Genomic DNA, 20,084 nt, shown 5'->3' with positions numbered 1-20,084 from the left:
CACGTGCTAGGTGCTAATAAAATCCAATGTAAGAATGTTTCTATAGCTGCTATCTACACTGTCATTTTGTCTCTCTTTATTTAATAAAGTGGCATATAGGCACTTACTATCCAATAGTCAGGTTGGGTTACTTTCAGATGTGAATCTGAACATACTTGTAATAGCAAGAAGCTAGGTTTACTTACAATGCCTACTTCAAAATCCTGTTAATGAAAATCAAGATAAAATTTAGTTTCATTTCTTAAAAATGCAGTATCTCTGCAACATGGACATAGCAATACACATGTACAATCTAGTAAATGACTTTCCCTTTTTTAAGATCAGCAGCCTGCTTTGTCTTTTTATTTCTATTCATTTATTTGAGCAATGGTCTCATTATTTTGACAGACTAAAATTTCATCATATGAAACAATAAACAGTCCTTCATATAAAATCCCAAATCTTAGGTGACCAATAGCTTCATTTATTAATCATTTATTAGTAAGTGTCAATATAAAAAATAAGTGAAATTTCTGGAGGGAACATATCCAGAAATTTAAGATATTTTATAAATTGTTTAAAGTGCTTTTAATACACGTATCGGTACACAAGCAACATTTGACTCAATATTGTAATATTAAGGGAAGGATAGTGTAAGCCATTTTTTACATTTCAAGAACTAAGTTGTTTTGCCCTGATCCCAGTGCCAACATTAAGGCCCATGAGTTGCTAATGGACCAAATTTACAGTAGTTTCCATTTACATACCTGGGGGAAAATTTCTTAAGCTGATGATAATAGTTTTTTTTCTAAGGCCAAATGACGCAAATGGTGCACTCACTGTGTTTTGCAGTTAGTGCTGACTAAGCCAGAGGGTTTGTGTTTGAGGCAGCAGAAATGACTTTAGGTGTGCTTGTATAACTTGCCTTCAAAAGCTTAAGTCCTGAAGAAGAAAAATCCAGTACTCTAAATTTTCTGCATCATCTGAGCCTCCAGGTGGACCCATTAGGAACAGTTAATTTAAAATGCAGTATTTGTTATGTTCTTCCTTTCTTTCAATCCACCAAATTCTCACAACCAAAAAAAAAAAAAAAAATTCTTATTCCATTAGTTTTCTTCCCCTAAGGTCAAGTACACTATGATTCATTAAAGTGTCACCCTATCGGAAAACTATACTTGTAAGACAAAAATTAGGATTTTACAAAATAAATCACCATAGGATTTCTTTAGTCAACTTTTTCTCTGTTTTAAACATGATTTGATTTTTTTAAAAAAGATTTACATACAACTTTCCTGGAATTCATGAACTGTATAAAATGTGTGTGTATGCGTGTACCTGAATGTACTTCAACAAAAAGAAAAGCAATGAAAGTTCATGGACAAATAGTTTTAAAAATACATCCTTGTCAAAACAGAACTTACCTAAAAGAGTAAAGGAAATAAAATAATTTAAAAAAAACAGCTTTAATTTTCATCCCTCCCCTCCTTCCTCCATAGTGAGGTATCTACTGAAATTCTTAAACTAAGAAAAAGTATTTGATCTGGTAAGGAATCAGTACTTGGATATTATAAATTTAGGTACTGACCAGTAGGTAAGAGGAGAACAAGGCGCACGTTACGCAAAAAGGACTTTAGAAACCTCGATGCAATCATTTCATTTTGTATATGAAAACTCTGAGCTCAGAGAGGTAAAAAGACTTCCCCATCATCATAGCACTAATTAGTTACAGAACCTTGTCACTTCCTTCCAATTTAATGATTCTTTTCCCAGATATCAATTTTAGTCTTCAGAAAAATAACACAATTAATTGAGTAGTTTTCTGAAATAAATATTTCCTATGTTAATATTATAAGAAACACTTCACATTATTTCAGAATAGTCAATAAATAAAGGTTCTATTCCAAAACAGAAATAAGTTAACAATTCCTACAGCATATATTTTGATCAAGTATCTTTTCAAGTCGCACACTACATACATTTAGTGCACCAAACCCAATAGCTTTGGAATGGGAATTGTGGGAAGATGGCAGAGTAGGAAGCTCCAGGAATCAGTCCCTTCACCACAACAACTATAAAACAGGCTGGGACTGTCTGAATCAACTATTTGGAAACTTCAGAGTCCAGGAGAACACTATTCAGCACCCAAGGAAGAGTGGGAGGAAGAGGCTGGAAAATTATGGTGAATACCAGCAAATTGGTCTCTCTGCAACACAGTTACTATTGCCCATTCCCCACTCTCATGGCAGGTAGCACTGGTGCCAGAGAAGGACATAAAAATCCAGTTCCCCAAGATCCAGGGTAGGAGGGTTACATCAGATGGAAGATCACTGTTTTTGATTAGCTACTTCAGATGGTTAGTCCCAACCTGCTAGGACAAAGGTGGCGGAGGAGACTTAAAGATGATGTGCTTCCTCGAGATGTGGAAGACAGTTGAAGGGCTGCTGTGATGGTTTGAAGCTGTATGTACTCCAGAAAAACATGTTCTTAAAGCTAATCCATTTCTGTGAGTGTACACCTATTGTAGTTGGGACTTTTTTGACTAGGTTACTCCAGTTGGGGCATGGCTCAGGGTGGGTCTTAATCCTCTTACAGGAGTCTTTTATAAATGGGATGAATACACAGAGAGAAAGACACAGAAGCTGAGAGGGAAAGCCAAAGAAACAGAGAGGAAGCCACTGAAGCCAGAGCTGGAAGCAATGAAATCCAGAAGAGAAGGGAGAGACCAGCAATATTGCCATGTGCCTTGCCATGTGACAGAGGAATCCAGAATTGCCATCAGTCAGTCTTCAGGGAGAAAGCATCAACTTGATGGTGCTTTGATTTGGACATTTTTCATGGCCTCAGAATGGTTTGTAAACTAACAAATTACCATTTTTTAAGATTCTGTTTCTCAAGAACCACTGCATTTGCTGGGCAGGTGCCAAAGCAGTAAAGTACGGCTTTGAAGAGCTGCGGAAGTAGCTCCTGGCACCCTCCTGGGCTCTCTGTCATCCCTTCCTTGAGGCAGTTTAGAGCTGGCAGAAGCTTCCATGGTGGGTTCCTGTTGTCATGGTTAGCAAAGACTGATTAGGGAAACTCTTCTCTGGCATGCTGCCCAACCCCCAAATTTGCCCTCCAGGCAAAAGCAGCTAGAAGCAGTGGAACAACTGAGTCAGGTGAGCCATGGCAAAGGCTTACCTGCTGTAAGACCTGCAGTGGAAGAACGAAAAAGGGAGATGGTTTGTTTCCTGGGAAGTAGAAGGGGCATTCAAACTTCTGTAAACAGGGTAACTCCTAAGGCCACTAACAAGCCCAAGCCCAGGGCAAGACACAGGCCCAGAAAAGACAGGGAGAACTCTGTATTTTGCATTTGCCTTGGGCTGACCTTCCTGATAAGAGGGCTGAACTCTGCCAGAGAGCACCAGCCAAAACAAAGCCAATTTGCAAAGATGATGAAAGGTGTTTTTGCTTAAGTTTGCTTGGCTTGATTGGCTCCTGACACTCAAGAAAATCTATGTCATATCAACAGCTGGATATAAACTCAAGAAACAGATAGGGAATAAATCCAACAGTCAACATTTAAAAATATTAAAATGTAAAGTGTGCAACCAAAGATTACAAGACAAAAAAAGAAACTGAAATGATCAAAGAGGATAAAAATCCAGAAGCCACCAATGAAGAAGACCAGACTGTGGACATACTGGACAAAGACTTTAAAAAAAGGATGTTCAGTACGCTCAAGGTGAAAAAAGAAAATACAGAGAAGGAGATAATCAGGAAAATAGTTAATATGCTCAATAGATGAAGGAAAATACAGAAAAAGAACTAAAGGATAGCAGGAAAACAGTGAATGAACAATAGGACAATCTCAATAAAGAGACAGAAATTTTAAAAACATCTCAAGAAGAATTAATGCCAATTCTGCTCAAACTCTTCCAAAAAATTGAAAAGGAGGGAACATCCCTAGTTCATTTTATGAGGTCAACATCACCCTCATACCAAAGTCAGAGAAAGATATCTCTTATGAATATAGATGTAAAAATCCTTAACAAAATGCTAGCAAACAAAATCTAACAGAATTATATGCCATGATTAAAAGGGATTTATCCCAGGTATGCAAGGGTGGTTCAATATAATAAAATAAATTAATGTACTACACCACAATAACACAGTGAAGGGGGAAAACCACATGATCATCTCAAATGATGCAAAAAAGGCATTTGATAAAATACAGCATCCCTTCTAGATAAAAACCCTTAGAACACTAGGAATAGGAGATATACTCAGCATGATAAAGGGTATATATGAAAAGCTCACAGCTAACATATGACTTAATGGTGAAAAACTGAAAGCTTTCTCTCTAAGATCAGAAACAAGAGAAGGATGCCTACGGTCGCCCTGTTATTCAACTTTGTACCGGAAGTTCTAGTTAGAGCAATTAGACAAGAAAAAGAAACAAAAAACATCCAAGTTGGAAAGAAAGAAATAAAACTTTGCCTATTTGCAGATGACATGATCCTAAATACAGAAAATCCTGAAAGAGATACAACAAAGCTTGTGAAACTAATAATGACTTCAGCAGAGTGGCAAGTGTGAATAATGCCACCAAAAATCAGTAGTGTTTCTATACACTGGTAATGAATAATCTGAATAGGAAATTAAGAAAAAAATTCCGTTTACAATAGCAACTAAAAGAATCAAATATCTAGGAATATCTAACCAATGATGTGAAGGACTTGTGCAAAGAAAACTATAAAACATTGTTAGGAGAAATGAAGGAAGATCTAAATAAATGGAAGGACATTCTGGGTTCACAAATTGACTAAATATTGTTAAGATGTCAATTCTACCCAAAGTGATCTACAGATTCAATGCAATCCCAAGAAAATTCCAACATTCTTTGCAGAAATGGAAAATTCATTTATCAATTTATCAAACATTTATGGAAGGGTAAGGACCCCCAAATAGCAAAAGCCACCTTGAAAAAAGAACAAAGTTGAAGGACTCCCACTTCCTGATTTTGAAGCTTATTATAAAGCCACACTAATCTAAACAGCATGGTACCGGTACAAGGACAGACATATAGATCATTGGAATCTAATTGAAAGTAGAGAAATCAACCCTTACATTTATGGCCAACTGACTCTTGATAAGGGGACAAAGACCACTCAACTGGGAAAGAATAGTTTCTTCAACAAATGGTGCTGGAAAAACTAGATCTCCATATGACAAAAAGTAAAGGTGGTCCCATACCTCATAACATAAGCAAAAAATCAACTAAAAATGGATCAAAGACCTAAGTATAAGAGCCAGCACTATAAAACTCCTAGGTGAAAATGTAGCAAAGCATCTTCAGGACCTTGTGCCCGGCAATGGTTTCTTAGACTTTACACTCAAATCGCAAGTAGCAAAAGATAAAAAGAAATAAATGAGACCTCATCAAAATTAAAAACTTTTGTGTATCAAAGGACTTTATCATGAAAGTAAAATGACAGCCTACACAATGGGAAAAAATATTTGGAAACCACATATTCAATAAGGGTTTAATATCCAGAATATAAAAAGAAAGCCTTCAACTTAACAGAAGAAGATAAACAACCCAATTACTTGGGGAGACATTCAAGTTATCCTCTCCACTTGCTGTACTCCTGAGAAGAAGTGGAGAACATGTGGGAAAGCACAGGGACACGCAGACAAGCTGCATGGGGAACAACCAGCTTGGTATAGAGCAGGGACTGCAGCTGTCCCAGATATAGACCCTGACTTGAATTATCAAAGAGGGTAGGGGGATCTCAAGGCAAGGGACTATATGATTACTTGCTTGTTAAAAGGTATGAGGAAGTGTGTTGTTAAGCCTGTAAATTACAATATGCTACAGAGGATAACTAAGGAAGATAAAGAAAACCCTGCTCTGTGTCAAGGGAGGCCATGAAAATGTACACCAATGTAGACTCTGATTTGGAAGGACAAATCATGTTAAAAACCTATTTTATTGGTCAACCAGCACCAGATATAAGGAGAAAACTATAAAAGATGGCCTTAGACCCCAGACACCTATGAATGAAATCATGAACACTGCCTTTTCTGTCTTTAACAACCAAGACAGGGCTGCTGAGGAGGATAGGGCTCGGAGAGACTGGAATAAAGTAGGGCTCATAGCTCTTGTGATAAACAGTAAGCAGTCACCCCAAGGCCACTCAGGGCAGAAGCCATCCGGAACCTGTCACGGATATGGAGCCAGGGCACTGGAAGTGAGAATGCCCCTGAAGACACATGGAATTCCAAAACGGGAGAGAGCCCCCTGGACACTGTTCACGATGCAGGAAAGCTGGGCACTGTGCCTGGGAGTGCATCAAGCCCCCCAAGGGGAGCGAGGCCTCTTTGATGGTCCTGTTTGACTGGCCCTGAGATGGAATGAAGGGGCCCAGGGCCAGTGGCTCCCTGGATCTCTCCAAAGAACATCGATCTTGATGAGCCCTGGTTGATCCTTGACATGCAGTTAAAGTCAGTGGACTCTCCAGCTGGATTCACCTGTCCAGGATCAAGCTCCCCTACCAGGATCCTGCAGACCTTCCTGGCCAAAGGGAATCCCTACAACAGCCAGCCACTGGAAGGGTTAAATCTCCTGTTTAAAAGAAAACAAAGCTTCCCTTCTGGGTATACTGTTGCTCCTCTCCCTTCACAGCTTGGCAGATCACCCCCTGAAGAACCTCATCACTTACACCACTTAAACCTCACTTTCTGTTGGCTATGTGCCAGAAACTCCCAACCCATAGCCAACATCACTCACTGGGGTACAGCACAGCTCTTTGCAACCCCTCATTTATGCCTTGAAGAACCAACAAAAACATGCTTTTCCTTTCTTAATCCCTCTCCTTCTGGGCACCATGCTGACAGCTACTGGAACAGGAATAGGAAATGTTGCCAGCTATCAATACCACCACAATCTCTTCTAGAGCTAGCACTAAGAATATAATCCACTGCCTGCACCTTGTGCCTCCTTCAGGCCCAAGTAGAGTCCCTGGGAGTGGTGGTGCTCCAAAATAGGTGAGCCTTAGACACGCTCACAGTAGCCCAAGGGGAAACACGCCTCTTCTTACAAGAGCAGTGTTGTTTTTATGTTAACCAATTGGGCGGCCTTCAAAACAATTTACAAGATCTACAGAAAGAGAGTATGCAGCTTAAAATTAGTGCTGAAGATCCCTGGAATCCTTTTCCATCCTCACCTCATCTAGCTTGGATCCTCCCATTCCTAAATCTCTTGTTCCTTTTCTTCTCATCCTCATATTTGGCCCATGCATATTTAACCTCCTTGTCAAATTTGTCTCCAACAGGTTACAGACACTCCAAGCCAAACTCATGCTAGCCCATGGATACATACCCTTCCGCCGGGCCAGGACTGGCCCACCATGGACCCCACTAGGATAGAGAGTTCTACACCCTGGCAGGCAGATGACGATGCCCCAAATGTGCAGGAAGAAGCTCCAAAAGACGGATCTTCATCCCTCGACCCTCCCTTAAGATTAAGGGTGTACAACTCTTTGAGGGAGGAGTTGAGGCAGGCTAGAATAGGGAACCTTGGGCTGGCAGAAAGGGGGCCACAAGACTAGGATAGCAAACGTGCCAATCCTGAACCACCCTTGATGGACCAATCAAGATAGCCTGGAATGCAAGCACCAATCAAAATGGTCTTCAATTGAACTAATCACAAGCCACTCTTAACTGGTCCCCCATTTGACCACAGTGCAGTACCTTATTTGCATAAAAATCAGCCAATCCTAAAACACCAAGTGTCTAAGCCCTCTCCCTCTAACCAATAAAAGGCCAAGACCAAACTCACTGGGTGCAACTCTCTCTTGAGTTCACCAGTGTTGACATTCTTTGGCATGTACTATCCTGAGCTGTAACACTGCCTGAGCTGTAACTCTGCCTGAGCTGTAGCCTGCTGGGAGCGGTCTCTTTGCTCAGAGGCCTGACAGTGCCCTCAGTAACATCTCAAATAAAGTCTTGCTCTCACCTTGCCAAAAAATGAAACAAAAACAAAAACCCACAATGAGATACCATTTCATACCCATTAGAATGGTTGCTATTGGAAAAACAGAAAATGTCAAGTGTTGGAGAGGAGGCAATGAAATAGGAACACTATTTCATTGCAGCTGCTGTGATAGACAGATGGTTCCTCAGAAACCTCAGTATAGAAATACCATATGACCTGGCAATCCCATTACTAGGTTAATACTCAAAATAAATGAAAGCAGGGACTCTAACGGATATTTTCATACCAATGTTCATAGTGGCATTACGTGCAATTGCTAAAAGATGGAAGCAATCCAAGTGTCCATCAACCAATGAATGGATAAACAAAATGTATATATACACAATGAAATATTATTCAGCTTTAAAAAGGAATGAAATTCTGATACATGCAACATGGATGAATATCAAAGATATCATGTTGAGTGAAATAAGCCAGACACAAAAGGACAAATATTGTATGATCTCACTGATACGAAATAATTAGAATAAGCAAACTCATACAATCAGAATCTAGAAGTTAAAGCTTAAAATGTACAGAGTTTCTAGTTTTGGTAATAGATGGTAGCAATGGTAGCACAACATTGGTGATGTAAGTACTGCAGTGAATTATGTATTTGAATGTAGTTAAAAGAGGAAATCTTTTGTATATATGTTTCTGGAATAAATATTTAAAAAATACACAGAACTGCACAACACAGTGAATCCTATGTTAAACACAGATTATAATTAACAGCACAATTATAAAAATTACTTTTACCAATTGTAACAAATGCACCATACCAATAGGGTGGTATATGGGGACCCTGTATCTTATGTATGATTTTTCTGTAAACCTATAACTTACCTAATAAAAAAAAAGAGGAAAGCATGAGCTACAATGAAAAAATAAACCCAATGTCAAAAATAAAATCCAAGCATTTCATCTCATTATTTAACATTATGCCCTATACTGAACCGTGAAAAGAAGGCAAAACTTAAACCTTTTGTGTATCATTTTCAGCAGTTCTAATACTGCTTGATACTCCATGCTTGGTTTTGCTGTGTCTTAAGGAAACACAGTTACAATGTTAATCCAAAGAACAATTTAAAAGCCAATTCAATGGCAATTTCGCTGACTGAGTCATGAAAACAGACATAAAGTTCTTGAGGTTTGGGATGAAGGAAGAGTCTCCTGTAGAGAAAAGAACACAGTCAGAAATTAAAAAAAATAAAACATAAAAATAACAAAAACATCTTCAATTTATTTTATTTTTGTTTGTTTCTGAAGAATCAGTGATAAATTGAGAAAATACTAACCTAAATATATAGTAGAATGCACTGATCTACATTTATTTCCAAATAAACTAATATATGCCTTAGGTGAAGTATCTTTATTGTTCTTGAGTGTAAAAATTCTGTTTTATCAATGTGTATTGATAAAAACCTCTCAGTTTTTTAAAAAATAATATTCAATTTAGTCATTATTATTACAATAAAGACAATGTGTTAGGATCATTTTTAGCAAAATAGTTATTAAACATTTTGTTGCCTTTTAGTTTCTTTCTAAAGGTTAATTACCAAAACATTAAATATACGATAGCAGTCTTTGCAGATAGTATTTAACTGGGATTAAAAGAGAAACTGGTTTTCCTAAAGAGTTAAATTTTTAATCTATTTAATCAATATTAATGTATATAAATCAAACAATTTAAATTGGGGATAGTTCTTTCTGACTTCCTTAAATTCCTCTATTCTACATAGATCTGCATCTTCATAATTCAACACCCTTTGATTCTTTCTATTTCAACTGCTATGAATGTAGTTGAGGCTCCACTGCACACCTGCATGTTTGCCTAAATGGTCTTCTTATCTCTCTTCTGTTTGTGTCCACACCATTAAATTTGCTGCTACCAGATTCATCTTCTAATAGCACAGCTCTGATCATACCACATGGGGTTGGAATTGAGTTTACGCTGATATTCCCAAGCCTGGTTGGTTACACAGTGTAATTACAAGGAAGCTCACTAAAAATACAGATTGCCCCACCATAGGTTTTGATTCTGTAGGTCTGCAGTGGGGCCCAGGTATGTCTGACTTTAACAAATTTCTCAGGTGATTCTGAAGCTGATGGACCTGCACATCATCCATCACTGCGCACTACTGCTTTGGATAACATTTGTAAAACATCTGTCATACAGCTTAGTTCTACATGGTAGATGTCCATTAACATTAGTCTCACCTAACTCTGGGCTCCTTCACTGACCAATTCTTTATCCAACTCAAAGAACCTTCAGTGGCTCAATATTTTTCTCCAAATTCAATTCCTTATTCAGCCATTGAAGGCTCTCTGCAGCAGTCCTGTTTTCTAGCTTGATCTTTCACTTTATCCTCATATATGCTATTCCTCTACTATCCAGGCAAATCAGTCTACTCACTACCATGTTTTATGATTTTCCTTGTTTGGGCCTTTGTTCATTCCATCCTCTTTCCCCAGAATACTTTGTCCTAATCCAACCCATTTTCTGAGGTCCAGCTCAAATGGAATCTCCACCTCTAAGCCTTTCTTTGTAATCTCAGCTTAGATTTTTTTCCCCTTCCTCAGAAGTCCTACAGCATTTTGGTTGCATACTTTAAATAACACTTATCCTATATGGCTTTGTACTATAGATGACTGAGCATATTTCATATTTCTTCTGCTAGTTGTAAGATGCTTGGAGGCAATGACTGTGTCTTTATCTTTGTTTGCCACACTACCCACCCACCATCATATTCTGCAAAGCACAGCTTCATTTAGTAAATCATCACATATTAATCAAGTGACTATTATGTGCTTGTCACTGCTGCAGGCACCAGTGGTAGACAAGACAGATAGAATCCCTGAACTCATGAAACTGACATTCTAGTGAGGAGGGAAAGAAAAGAAACAAACAAGAAAATAGATAATTAAGGGGTGAAATAATGGAGAATAATTGGGTAGACACTTTAATAGGGAAAAGAGATCTGAGGAGATGACCTGTTAGTGCTGGTCTCAATATCAAAGAGCCAGACATGCAAAGAGTAAGTGGCAGATCATCCCACGCAGAAAGAATATCAGAATCCAGATTCCACCGATGCCAGTGTAGTTGATGCACAGTGAAAGGAGACAGAGTGATAGGAGATGGAAACAGACAGGTAGGCAGGGGCAAGATAGGCAAGGGCCTTGTACTGGGGGGAGCGGAGGAAGAAACAGGGGAGGAAGGAAAGAGGGAAAGAAAAAAGGAGAGTGAGAAGAAATGAAGGAAGTAGGGAAGGCAGGATACAGGAGTAAAATTTTGCAATTATTGCCTTTTAGTGTATTACCAATATAATTTTGTAAGATAACTGAACAACCCTTTTCTTTTAGTAGAAAAATCCTTGAGATGGACTTAAAGGAGATATTTAGCAAATAAAAGAAAATTCTTAACTTTATTAAAATATTATAGATAGGTTATAATTCCATGTCCACATTTAAAAATATTTGTCTCCTTCACTACTTTTACTTTCCCAACATTTTACTTCACTCTCAAATACATTTTTCCTCACTTACCCTACTACCCAGTAAGCCATAACTGGTGGTGCTTTTTTCTGATCAGTCCAGTTTTCAGGTGAGCATTCAAACAACACACCATGTTCTTTCACAGGGTTAAGAGAGGATACTGCATTTGCAGAATCTGAAAGATCTCCCCCATTTCGTGATTTCTTTTTCTGTAAATTAATGAGTATTATGATGATTAAGATATATTAATAGTATTATTTAAAACTGTTTTCACATATAGATTTAAATTTGTTGATCCTCATACTTATATGCCTGCAACAACATTCTTTTCCTTACCTGAAGGAAAATGTCTAGTTTTCCTCAATACTTAGTTTAAATGACACCTCCTAGAAAAGGTTTCTGTATAAAGTGTCCCTTGACTCTCCCAGGGAATACTTTCTTTGCAGCCCTATATTAGTAATTTTGTTACATTACATTACATTATATTATTAGTTTATTGGTCTATCTTCACAGTAGATTATGAGCTTTTTTTAGGGCAGAGACAATGTACTAGTCATCTTTGTATTTTCTGAAAATCACAGTGTCTGGCACATAGTAGGTGCTTAATAGATGTGTACTGAAGGAATGGATGATTCTGTGATATATTTAAGACACAAATTTAAAACATTCTGTCTCTTGTTTTGATGCATATTCCCTAACTTTCCCATCAATTAAAGCATTAGCAAAATAATGACTCATTGTAATGATAAAGATTTTTACAAGGTTCAGGCTAAAACAGTGGAGTGGATCCTTAATTCTTCTCTTTTTCTTACAATCGGTATTTAATGTATCAACAAATCCTTTTGGCTCATCATTCAAAATATATCCATAATCCAGAAGCCACAACCATCTCTTGCTTTGAGAATTTTAATAGCCTCCAAACTGGTCCCTGCCTCCACCCTTGCTACCCTATAGCCTGTTTTCCCCATAGTAGGCTGAGCAATCATTTTAAAAACTAAGAAGGCTCATGTCCTTCCTCCACTCCAAACTGTCCAAGGACCTCCTATTTCCTTCAGAAAAAAGCCCAAAGTCCTTATCATGGCCTAACAAGCTATGCCATGATCTAGACCTGATACCTCTGCGATCTCATCTCCTATCATTTCCTCCCCATTCAGCCCAGTCCAGAGCACTCGCAGCCATTCCCATCTCTGCAGCTTTGCAGTTGCCATTCCCTCAAGCTGGAAACTCTGCCTCCAGACAGCCACATGGTTTGCTCCCTCACTTCTTTCATGTCTCTGTTTAAATGTTATTTGACATGATCAGAAGAGCCTTTAAAAATAGTAAATCACCTATCATCTTAACCCTGTTTTATTATTTCTCTTGGTACTTATCTCGATACATTATACTATTTGCCAATTCATTTGTCTCCCTGCATGAGATACTGGAGGCTTCATGAGGGCAAGGACTTTGCTTTGTTCACTGCTGCATCCCCAGTACCTAGGACAATGTTTGTTGCAGAGTAGGTACCTCAATAGTCAAATAATATGGGGAAGGCTAATTTATATAACTAAATATTACTGAAGAAACTAATTAAATATCCTCTTATAGACTCTATCAGTTATGTTAAACAGGGAAGAAAAGGCATAAGACCCCAGAGAACACAGGAATATATGATCTAACATAACATTATGCTGAATACCAATTTCTGATAGCTCAAAGCAGAAATCCTGTAAGACATAGAATTTTACTGCTGAATGAACCCTAAGAGATGATATAATTCAGCCCACTCACTTTATAGCTGAGGAAATAGGAAGAATCAAGGCCCAGCCCAGAATTTTTAATTCCCAACCTAATGTTCTTCTACCTTTAAATTCAGTTTTTTTATAAATTTGGCATCCTTAACATACATATCACCATTTACATTATAATCACCTTCAGAGAATTTTGGGGGCTATATAATATTTGACAGCAACAAGTTAATCTCTGTATGTTTATCCTTTTTAAGAAATTACTGTCTGTGGTGGTTTAAAGCTGTACATACCCCAGAAAAATATGTACTTAAATCCAATCCCATTCCTGCAGGTGTAAACCCATTGTAAGTAGGACCTTTTTATGAGGCCACTTCAGATAAGGTGTAACCCACCTCAGTCAGGATGGGTCTTAATCCTATTACTGGAGTCCTTTATAAATGGAATAAATACAGATAGAGAAAGAGAGAAGAAAAGCCACAGAAACAAGAAAATGAAAGCAACAAAACCCAGAAGAGAAGGGAGACCTGCAGATGCTGCCATGTGCTTTGCCATGTGGCAGAAGAACCAAGGATCGATGTCAGCTGTTCTCTGGAAAGAAAGCATCGCCTCGATGATGCTTTGATTTGGACATTTTCCCAGACTCTAACTGTGAGTGAATAAATTCCCATTGTTTAAGCCAAACCATTCCATGGTATTTGCTTTAAGCAGCCAAGGAAACTAAAACATCACCTATCTTCCTCTGCCATTAAAACAAGCTAGTTGGTATTTTAATTGTATACAGCATGACTACTCATCCAGCAGATACAATTTTAAATAGACTGAAAAGAAAGCAAGCAAGAAACCAACCAATCAAGTGGTTAAAACATTTGCGATAGTATTTTTACATATTATTACACCTTAACCCAATTGGTTCTCAAAATTCCTTATACTGTTGGTTGAATACTTAAAGAATTATCAAAGCTATTATAGGATCCAACTGGTAGATATTACTAAACATGTAATGGCTAAATCATAAATATCAAAGGCAGTAGGTTAATTTACATGACAAACTACTATTTTCTAGTTTTGCTATAGAAAAACAAGGATCTACCATTTTCTGAGACAATAATCCAGGACCTCTAACTCAGTATTATGAAACAAAGCTTTTACGTTAAATACTGTATTATCCTTTTGGCACCCAGTTTAGATTAGGTAACTGTTTAAAAAACTTAAATAAATAAATGATAACAGATATTACTGGAACATATTGATTAGAGAGCTACAGAGAATATTTAGAGATCTAGAAACAAAACTGGCAGAAAACTATGATTATAGTAGTGCTCTACCTCTTCCAACAATGTCTGCTGGAAAACAGCACGAATTGAAAGACAACACTGATGGAAATTCTTTATTAGCTGAGGGTGGATAGAACCACTTAGCTGTGCCACCTCTTCATGGGTAGGAGTAATAAAGATTCCTTGCACTGTTTCTAAGGCAACGTAGTGGAAAAGTGTGTTCTCAGGACCAGATGTCAATCTTAAAAACACCAAAAAAAAAAAAAAAGAGAAATTTAAGTAAACAAAAATATTGTTTCATTTTGAATTTTGTAGATTTCTTACAAGTGTTTATCTACAATATAATATTAGTAATGTAATCAGGGAAGGAAAACTGGACCATACATTTAATTCCCTCTTCCTCCTTAACTGAACAGGCTAGAGTTATTATTAATTTGCTTAATGGAGACAAATACTACATGTTATTCAAGGATAAATAAACACCAATTCATTGGCAAGTGACTCAATCCTCCCTTTGCTAAACAACCCAAATTGGCTAAATCCCTCTTTTTCCATGGTTGGTAATAAGTAACTCAGCTAACATCTGGCACAGATATCCAGACACCAGAAACAAAGTATCTGTACAGGTGGACTACATGTAAAAACAAAACAAACTAAACGCATTTAAGTTAGTAGCATTAAAGTCTTTTTACCATGATAGTGCACTGATGATACTGAAGAAAGATAAAATTGTTATTACTAAGAAAAAGTTGGGTTAGTATTCTATAATACCATGGCAATTACTGGTAGCATTCTACCACTTATTATAATTTTCCTTTTCTCCTATTTTTTTCGTTCATGTTCTCTTAACTATTTTCATTTCTCCTTTTTTTCTCTTATCCATCCTTTCCTCCCCTATCTAGGCTTTAGAACCTTAGAACCTATAAATACTGCTTATTTCTATCAGTGGTAAGCACAGCTAAAGAACAAAAATAACAGGAACAACAAAATAACAGTAATAGTTACTACATACTGAATATGTACCAGGATAGGTGCTTTAAAATACCTTAGCCTTAATTCTCATAATAACACTCAGAGATGGTAAATATTACTATCCTCATTTTAACCATGAGGAAACCAATCTTCAGAGGACAGTTTTGATGACTATGAAGCTTTCTTCCTTTCCACTGCTGGCTTCTGATTGGCAATATTTAAATATATGGATAGCAATTCCCCATCTACATCTCAAACACTCAAGTTGTTCCATTCAAATCCTTCTATAATAAAGATTGTCTATTCTAAAAATTTTCTTCAGTTGATTTTTTGGGCCATAAGCACAGGGGCAAGGCAAAGGCATGTTTCAGCTCTTAGCATAGATATTGCTTCAGTCTCCCAGGCTAGTTAAATTGCTGTTAAACTGTTAATTAGGTAGTATGATCAGAAAAAATTTCTCCTTCTTATTACTGACTTATGGTCTTGGGTTCCCTTTCAAGGCCAGGCATAGGGAAGGAAGGAGAGTACCTACAAGTTCTTCTACACTTCTTCATGGGGAGTTTGGCACTAGTTACCTTGTTTTGCATTTCCAGACAACTCTGTAACATATATATGAACTTTGTATCTTAAGAAGGTGGTAGCTTTGTGCTACCTGTGTGTGTGTGTCTGTGTGCGAGAGAGAGAGAATTTCTATTCATTCACATCCACTTGTTGAGATAAAAGTGTACAACTGAGTGTTAACATACATTGATTCCATACATGACTTCTACTTAATTAAATACAAGGGTTCAGGCAGACTTGCTTGTCACTGTGTAATAGTGGCACAATAAGAAGTAAATATACAGCATTTCATACTGAAGTAATTACAGACAGTTTAAGGTGCTAAACATGTTCCCCCTCACTCAGTTACTTTTACCTAAGGATTCCCTATTCAATATAAGTTTGTGGTTTTATCTATTTTCCTAAAAGACAGCGTTATAGGTTCAGTTACTTGGGAACCAGACTTGGAGGGAGAAATTTATTAAGGAATACTCTCGTCACTCTTAAATCTTAAAACACCTCTGTGTAGAGGAGTTAAGGAAGTAAGTTTGGGCAGGGGAAGGTGGTGAACTGTGCTGCAGTTGCAACAGAGGGCTCAGTGGATCCTGAGAACGTTAAAGCTTGGATGGCCTTTGAGAGTTGTCCTGAATTTAGGTGAGGGGCCAAGACTTTGTATTCCCTTATCTATCCATCAATACATGTGACCTACTCTTAGGGAGGGGTGTGAGTGGCCTTGGGTGAGTCAGTGAACTTCTATGGAGAGCAAGTCCAGGAGAGGGACTCAGCTGAGAGCCATCAGCCATTGTCATGACAGAGCTGGCTGACTCTTTGGGCTAAGGGGTGTCTGGGCAGCACACCATAACATCCACCAAAGGATAAACTTTAATTTAAAAATTATGTTAGACACATAAAGGGCTGTTTACCTATGGAAGAGAGATAAAAGAGGGCTTTCATATTTTGAAATATTACTTCGTATTTTTTTAATCTTTTATAATATGAAAATATTATGAAATAGCATAAACATTACCTTTAACATGTAAGATATATCATAATTACAGACTGTGCCAGTTTGGATCTATTATGTCCCCCTAGACAAGCCATGTTTTTTAATGCAGTCTTGTGGGGGCAGATTTATTAGTCTTTTGATTAGGCTGGAAACTTTTGATTCAGTATTTCTCTGGAGATGTAACTCACCCAACTGTGGGTGATACTTTTGATTAGATTATGTCCATGGAGGTGTGGACCTGCCTATTCAGGGTGGGTCACGATTAGTTCATTGGAGTATTTAAGAGTGAAGCTAAGAGCCGACACAGCTCCAGAGGCTTAATGACACTTAGAGAAGCTTGGAGATGTGGACAGAAGGATGCTTGTAGATGCTGAGAGAAGATAGAAGCCCAGAGACATTTTGGAGAAAGCCATTTTTGAAACACAGCCCAGGAGCAAAGGACAAACAGACGCTAGCCACATGCCTTCCCAGCTGACAGAGGTGTCCTGGACATCATCAGCTGTTCTTCAGTGAAGGTATAATCTTGTTGATGCCTTATTTTAGACACTTCTGTGGCCTTAGGACTGTAAATTTGTAACCAAATAAACTCCGTTTATAAAAACCAATCCATTTCTGGTATTTTGCATAATGGCAGCATTAGCAAACCAGAACACAGATGTTGAGTAAAATCTGTGTTTTGGAATTTTACTTTCTCATTGTCAAATTTCCTCAAAGACACAGAGTCTTCATGAAAAAGAATACTATAAGGAAGCTTCTTACTTCATTGTGTTATATATTTCCAATTCTTTTTCTGATAGGTCCTTTTTCAAGTTCCCCAAATGAAATGGATTTGGAAGAGTAGACTTCTTTTTAGTGACCTGAAAAATACGGTTAAGGAAATCAGTTTAAATTTAAGAATGGAATCAAACGGAAAAAAAAAAAAAAACCTCAAAATTCTTCTAAGAGAAATAACTATTTACTTTAAATATTTTCCATGCTAACTTCTACCCCTTGGCTTATTCTCAGTAGGTTGTTGCTAACTGTGATTCCAGGGCTATGTCATGGGAAAGGGTGACAGTTCTCCCAGAAAACTTCCTACCGGAGCCATTACTGAGCCATCACCAAGTTTTGTTACAATGTATTTGTATGCTTGTCTCTTTCCCTAGATACTGAATTCCTCAAGGACAGGGGCTGTGACGTATTTATTTTTGTGTCTGTTTTAGGCAGCGTGGACCTTTGCACACAGGGGTGTTCAACCAATATTAGCTGAATGATTGAATCTGAAAAAGATTATTTAATTTCTCTTAGGAACTATTCATGGTTTTGTCACTTAAGTCTATTCAAATCCTCTTAGACTACGTATATCTGTTACAATTTCACCATTTGGGACAATGAGCTCAGTACCATTGTGAATACTTCCTATATGCATCCCACTTTTGGTTCCAGGAGTGCTCTATTTTTGGGGATTAGGAGATCATATCTATGGGTATTTATGCCATGCCACTCAGAATCTCATATGTTATTTGTGCCCCTTCTCAGATGCTTCCTTTTTCATGCCCCGTCTAGCAATATCTCCACCCACCCAAATGACAACTTCAAAATATTTTGAAAGACAGTGGCATCTTTAAAATAAATACAAAGTCTCCCAGGGTGATTATTTTGATAATCATTCTGCTCTGCTATGGTATTTTCATTGGGAAAAAATACTGAAAAACAATAACATAAATAAACAATCAAAAATTAACATTCTCTTTGTGTTATAGTCCCATCCTGAATCCTTAAGTATAGAAATCAGACTTTGGCAGGTGCAGATTAAAAAAAAATACTTATCTATAACAAAAAGGATAACATACACACACATGTATCGCAGATATATATACATACATATACATATTTAAGTTTCTAATGAACATTTCATGAGCTATTTAGCCAGATCAGCCCGTCAAATGCCCCACAGTTAAGATGTTTCCTCTCTTCACATCGAGTAGAGAAGAAAGAGATAAACTTGGGAAGCAGGATTCAAGAGTTTCCCTACTTGTAAGTACTGTTAAACAGATATTCTTGGAGGTCAAGGAGCTCCTATTTTACTATTTGATATTTCTTTCTAAAAGTTCTTTTTGGTTTTAAATTACTGGTTTGCCAACAGTGGTTAAAAGAAGTACCCATTAAAATGAGGAATGACCCAACATTAAAAAATCCTCCTGTAATTATAAAATAAGGACCCGAGAGAGCGCTTAGTCCCAGAATGTACACAGTGGAATCAATACACACCTTAAGCAAGGTCCCACCTTCTTCTGAGTCATCAGAGCTCTGTTTACGTACTGCATCAGGCATAGTGTGGGGGCTGAGGCCAACACTTTCTCCACCTTCAGAACCATTGTCAGATCCCCCACTGCTTCTGGAAGGACTGGGCTTACGTGTCTTTAAGGAACAGTCACTAAAAAGGGGTCTTCTGCAAATTGGAGAGGTTGCTACTTTGGAAGCACCTTGCAGCCTACTGAGAATAGGTGAAGTTGTCAAACTATCCAGTTTATCACGTGATCCAGCAAGGAACCAGTCAGCACAGGACAAAATGGGGTTCGGAGGAGATGCTAGCCGTTCATCTATGCGAGAATCTATTCCTTCTATCTGGTGAAGAGTTGTTTTGACCTGATCCACATATATACAGTCTGGTCCAGGATTCCCAATAGCTTTGGATGCACAGCCTCCAGCTTCTAATAGTACACATATCATGTAGTGTCTCTATAGGAAAAGAATTATTAATACAGGTTACCTACCATAAAAATATTTTCATATAATATGGATACTAAAACTAAAGACACATGAACATATGGTATACTCATGTGAAGTTTATTAGAAACTCCTCCCTCCCTTTTCTCTCTTGGTTATACTCCATGCTTCTTAATCACCCTTAAAAGAAAATCTCACATTGTCTTATCCTGATATACTATACTACTTCCTCCTGGCACATGGAATTCCCTAACTAAGCTAGCTTTCAGAAAGCCTCAATTATTGGAGGTCCTTTCATTTATGATTACAGATTCATTCTCTTTCTGATTCTATATCCTTTTCACATCTCCCTTTATTTCTAAAAC

General features: G+C 37.6%; 1 protein-coding gene across 3 annotated transcripts in view; it reads right to left on the bottom strand.

Annotated features, from left to right (window-relative positions):
- Positions 1–8,798: 8,798 nt before the first annotated feature.
- INTU (inturned planar cell polarity protein) overlaps positions 8,799–20,084 on the bottom strand; it is a 93,348-nt gene continuing 82,062 nt past the window's right edge. For all 3 annotated transcript variants that reach the window (XM_037830621.1, XM_037830622.1, XM_037830623.1), the window contains exons 12-16: positions 19,261–19,731; positions 17,770–17,867; positions 14,544–14,733; positions 11,540–11,697; positions 8,799–9,166 (exon numbers count right to left, since the gene is read on the bottom strand). In XM_037830621.1, coding sequence (XP_037686549.1) covers positions 9,055–9,166; positions 11,540–11,697; positions 14,544–14,733; positions 17,770–17,867; positions 19,261–19,731 — 1,029 coding nt within the window. In that variant the 3' untranslated portion in view covers positions 8,799–9,054. The remainder of the gene's footprint in view (positions 9,167–11,539; positions 11,698–14,543; positions 14,734–17,769; positions 17,868–19,260; positions 19,732–20,084) is intronic.

The sequence above is a fragment of the Choloepus didactylus genome, chromosome 3 (genome assembly GCF_015220235.1).
Source record: "Choloepus didactylus isolate mChoDid1 chromosome 3, mChoDid1.pri, whole genome shotgun sequence".
NCBI lineage: Eukaryota > Metazoa > Chordata > Mammalia > Pilosa > Megalonychidae > Choloepus > Choloepus didactylus.
This window is presented reverse-complemented; position numbering and strand designations above follow the sequence as displayed.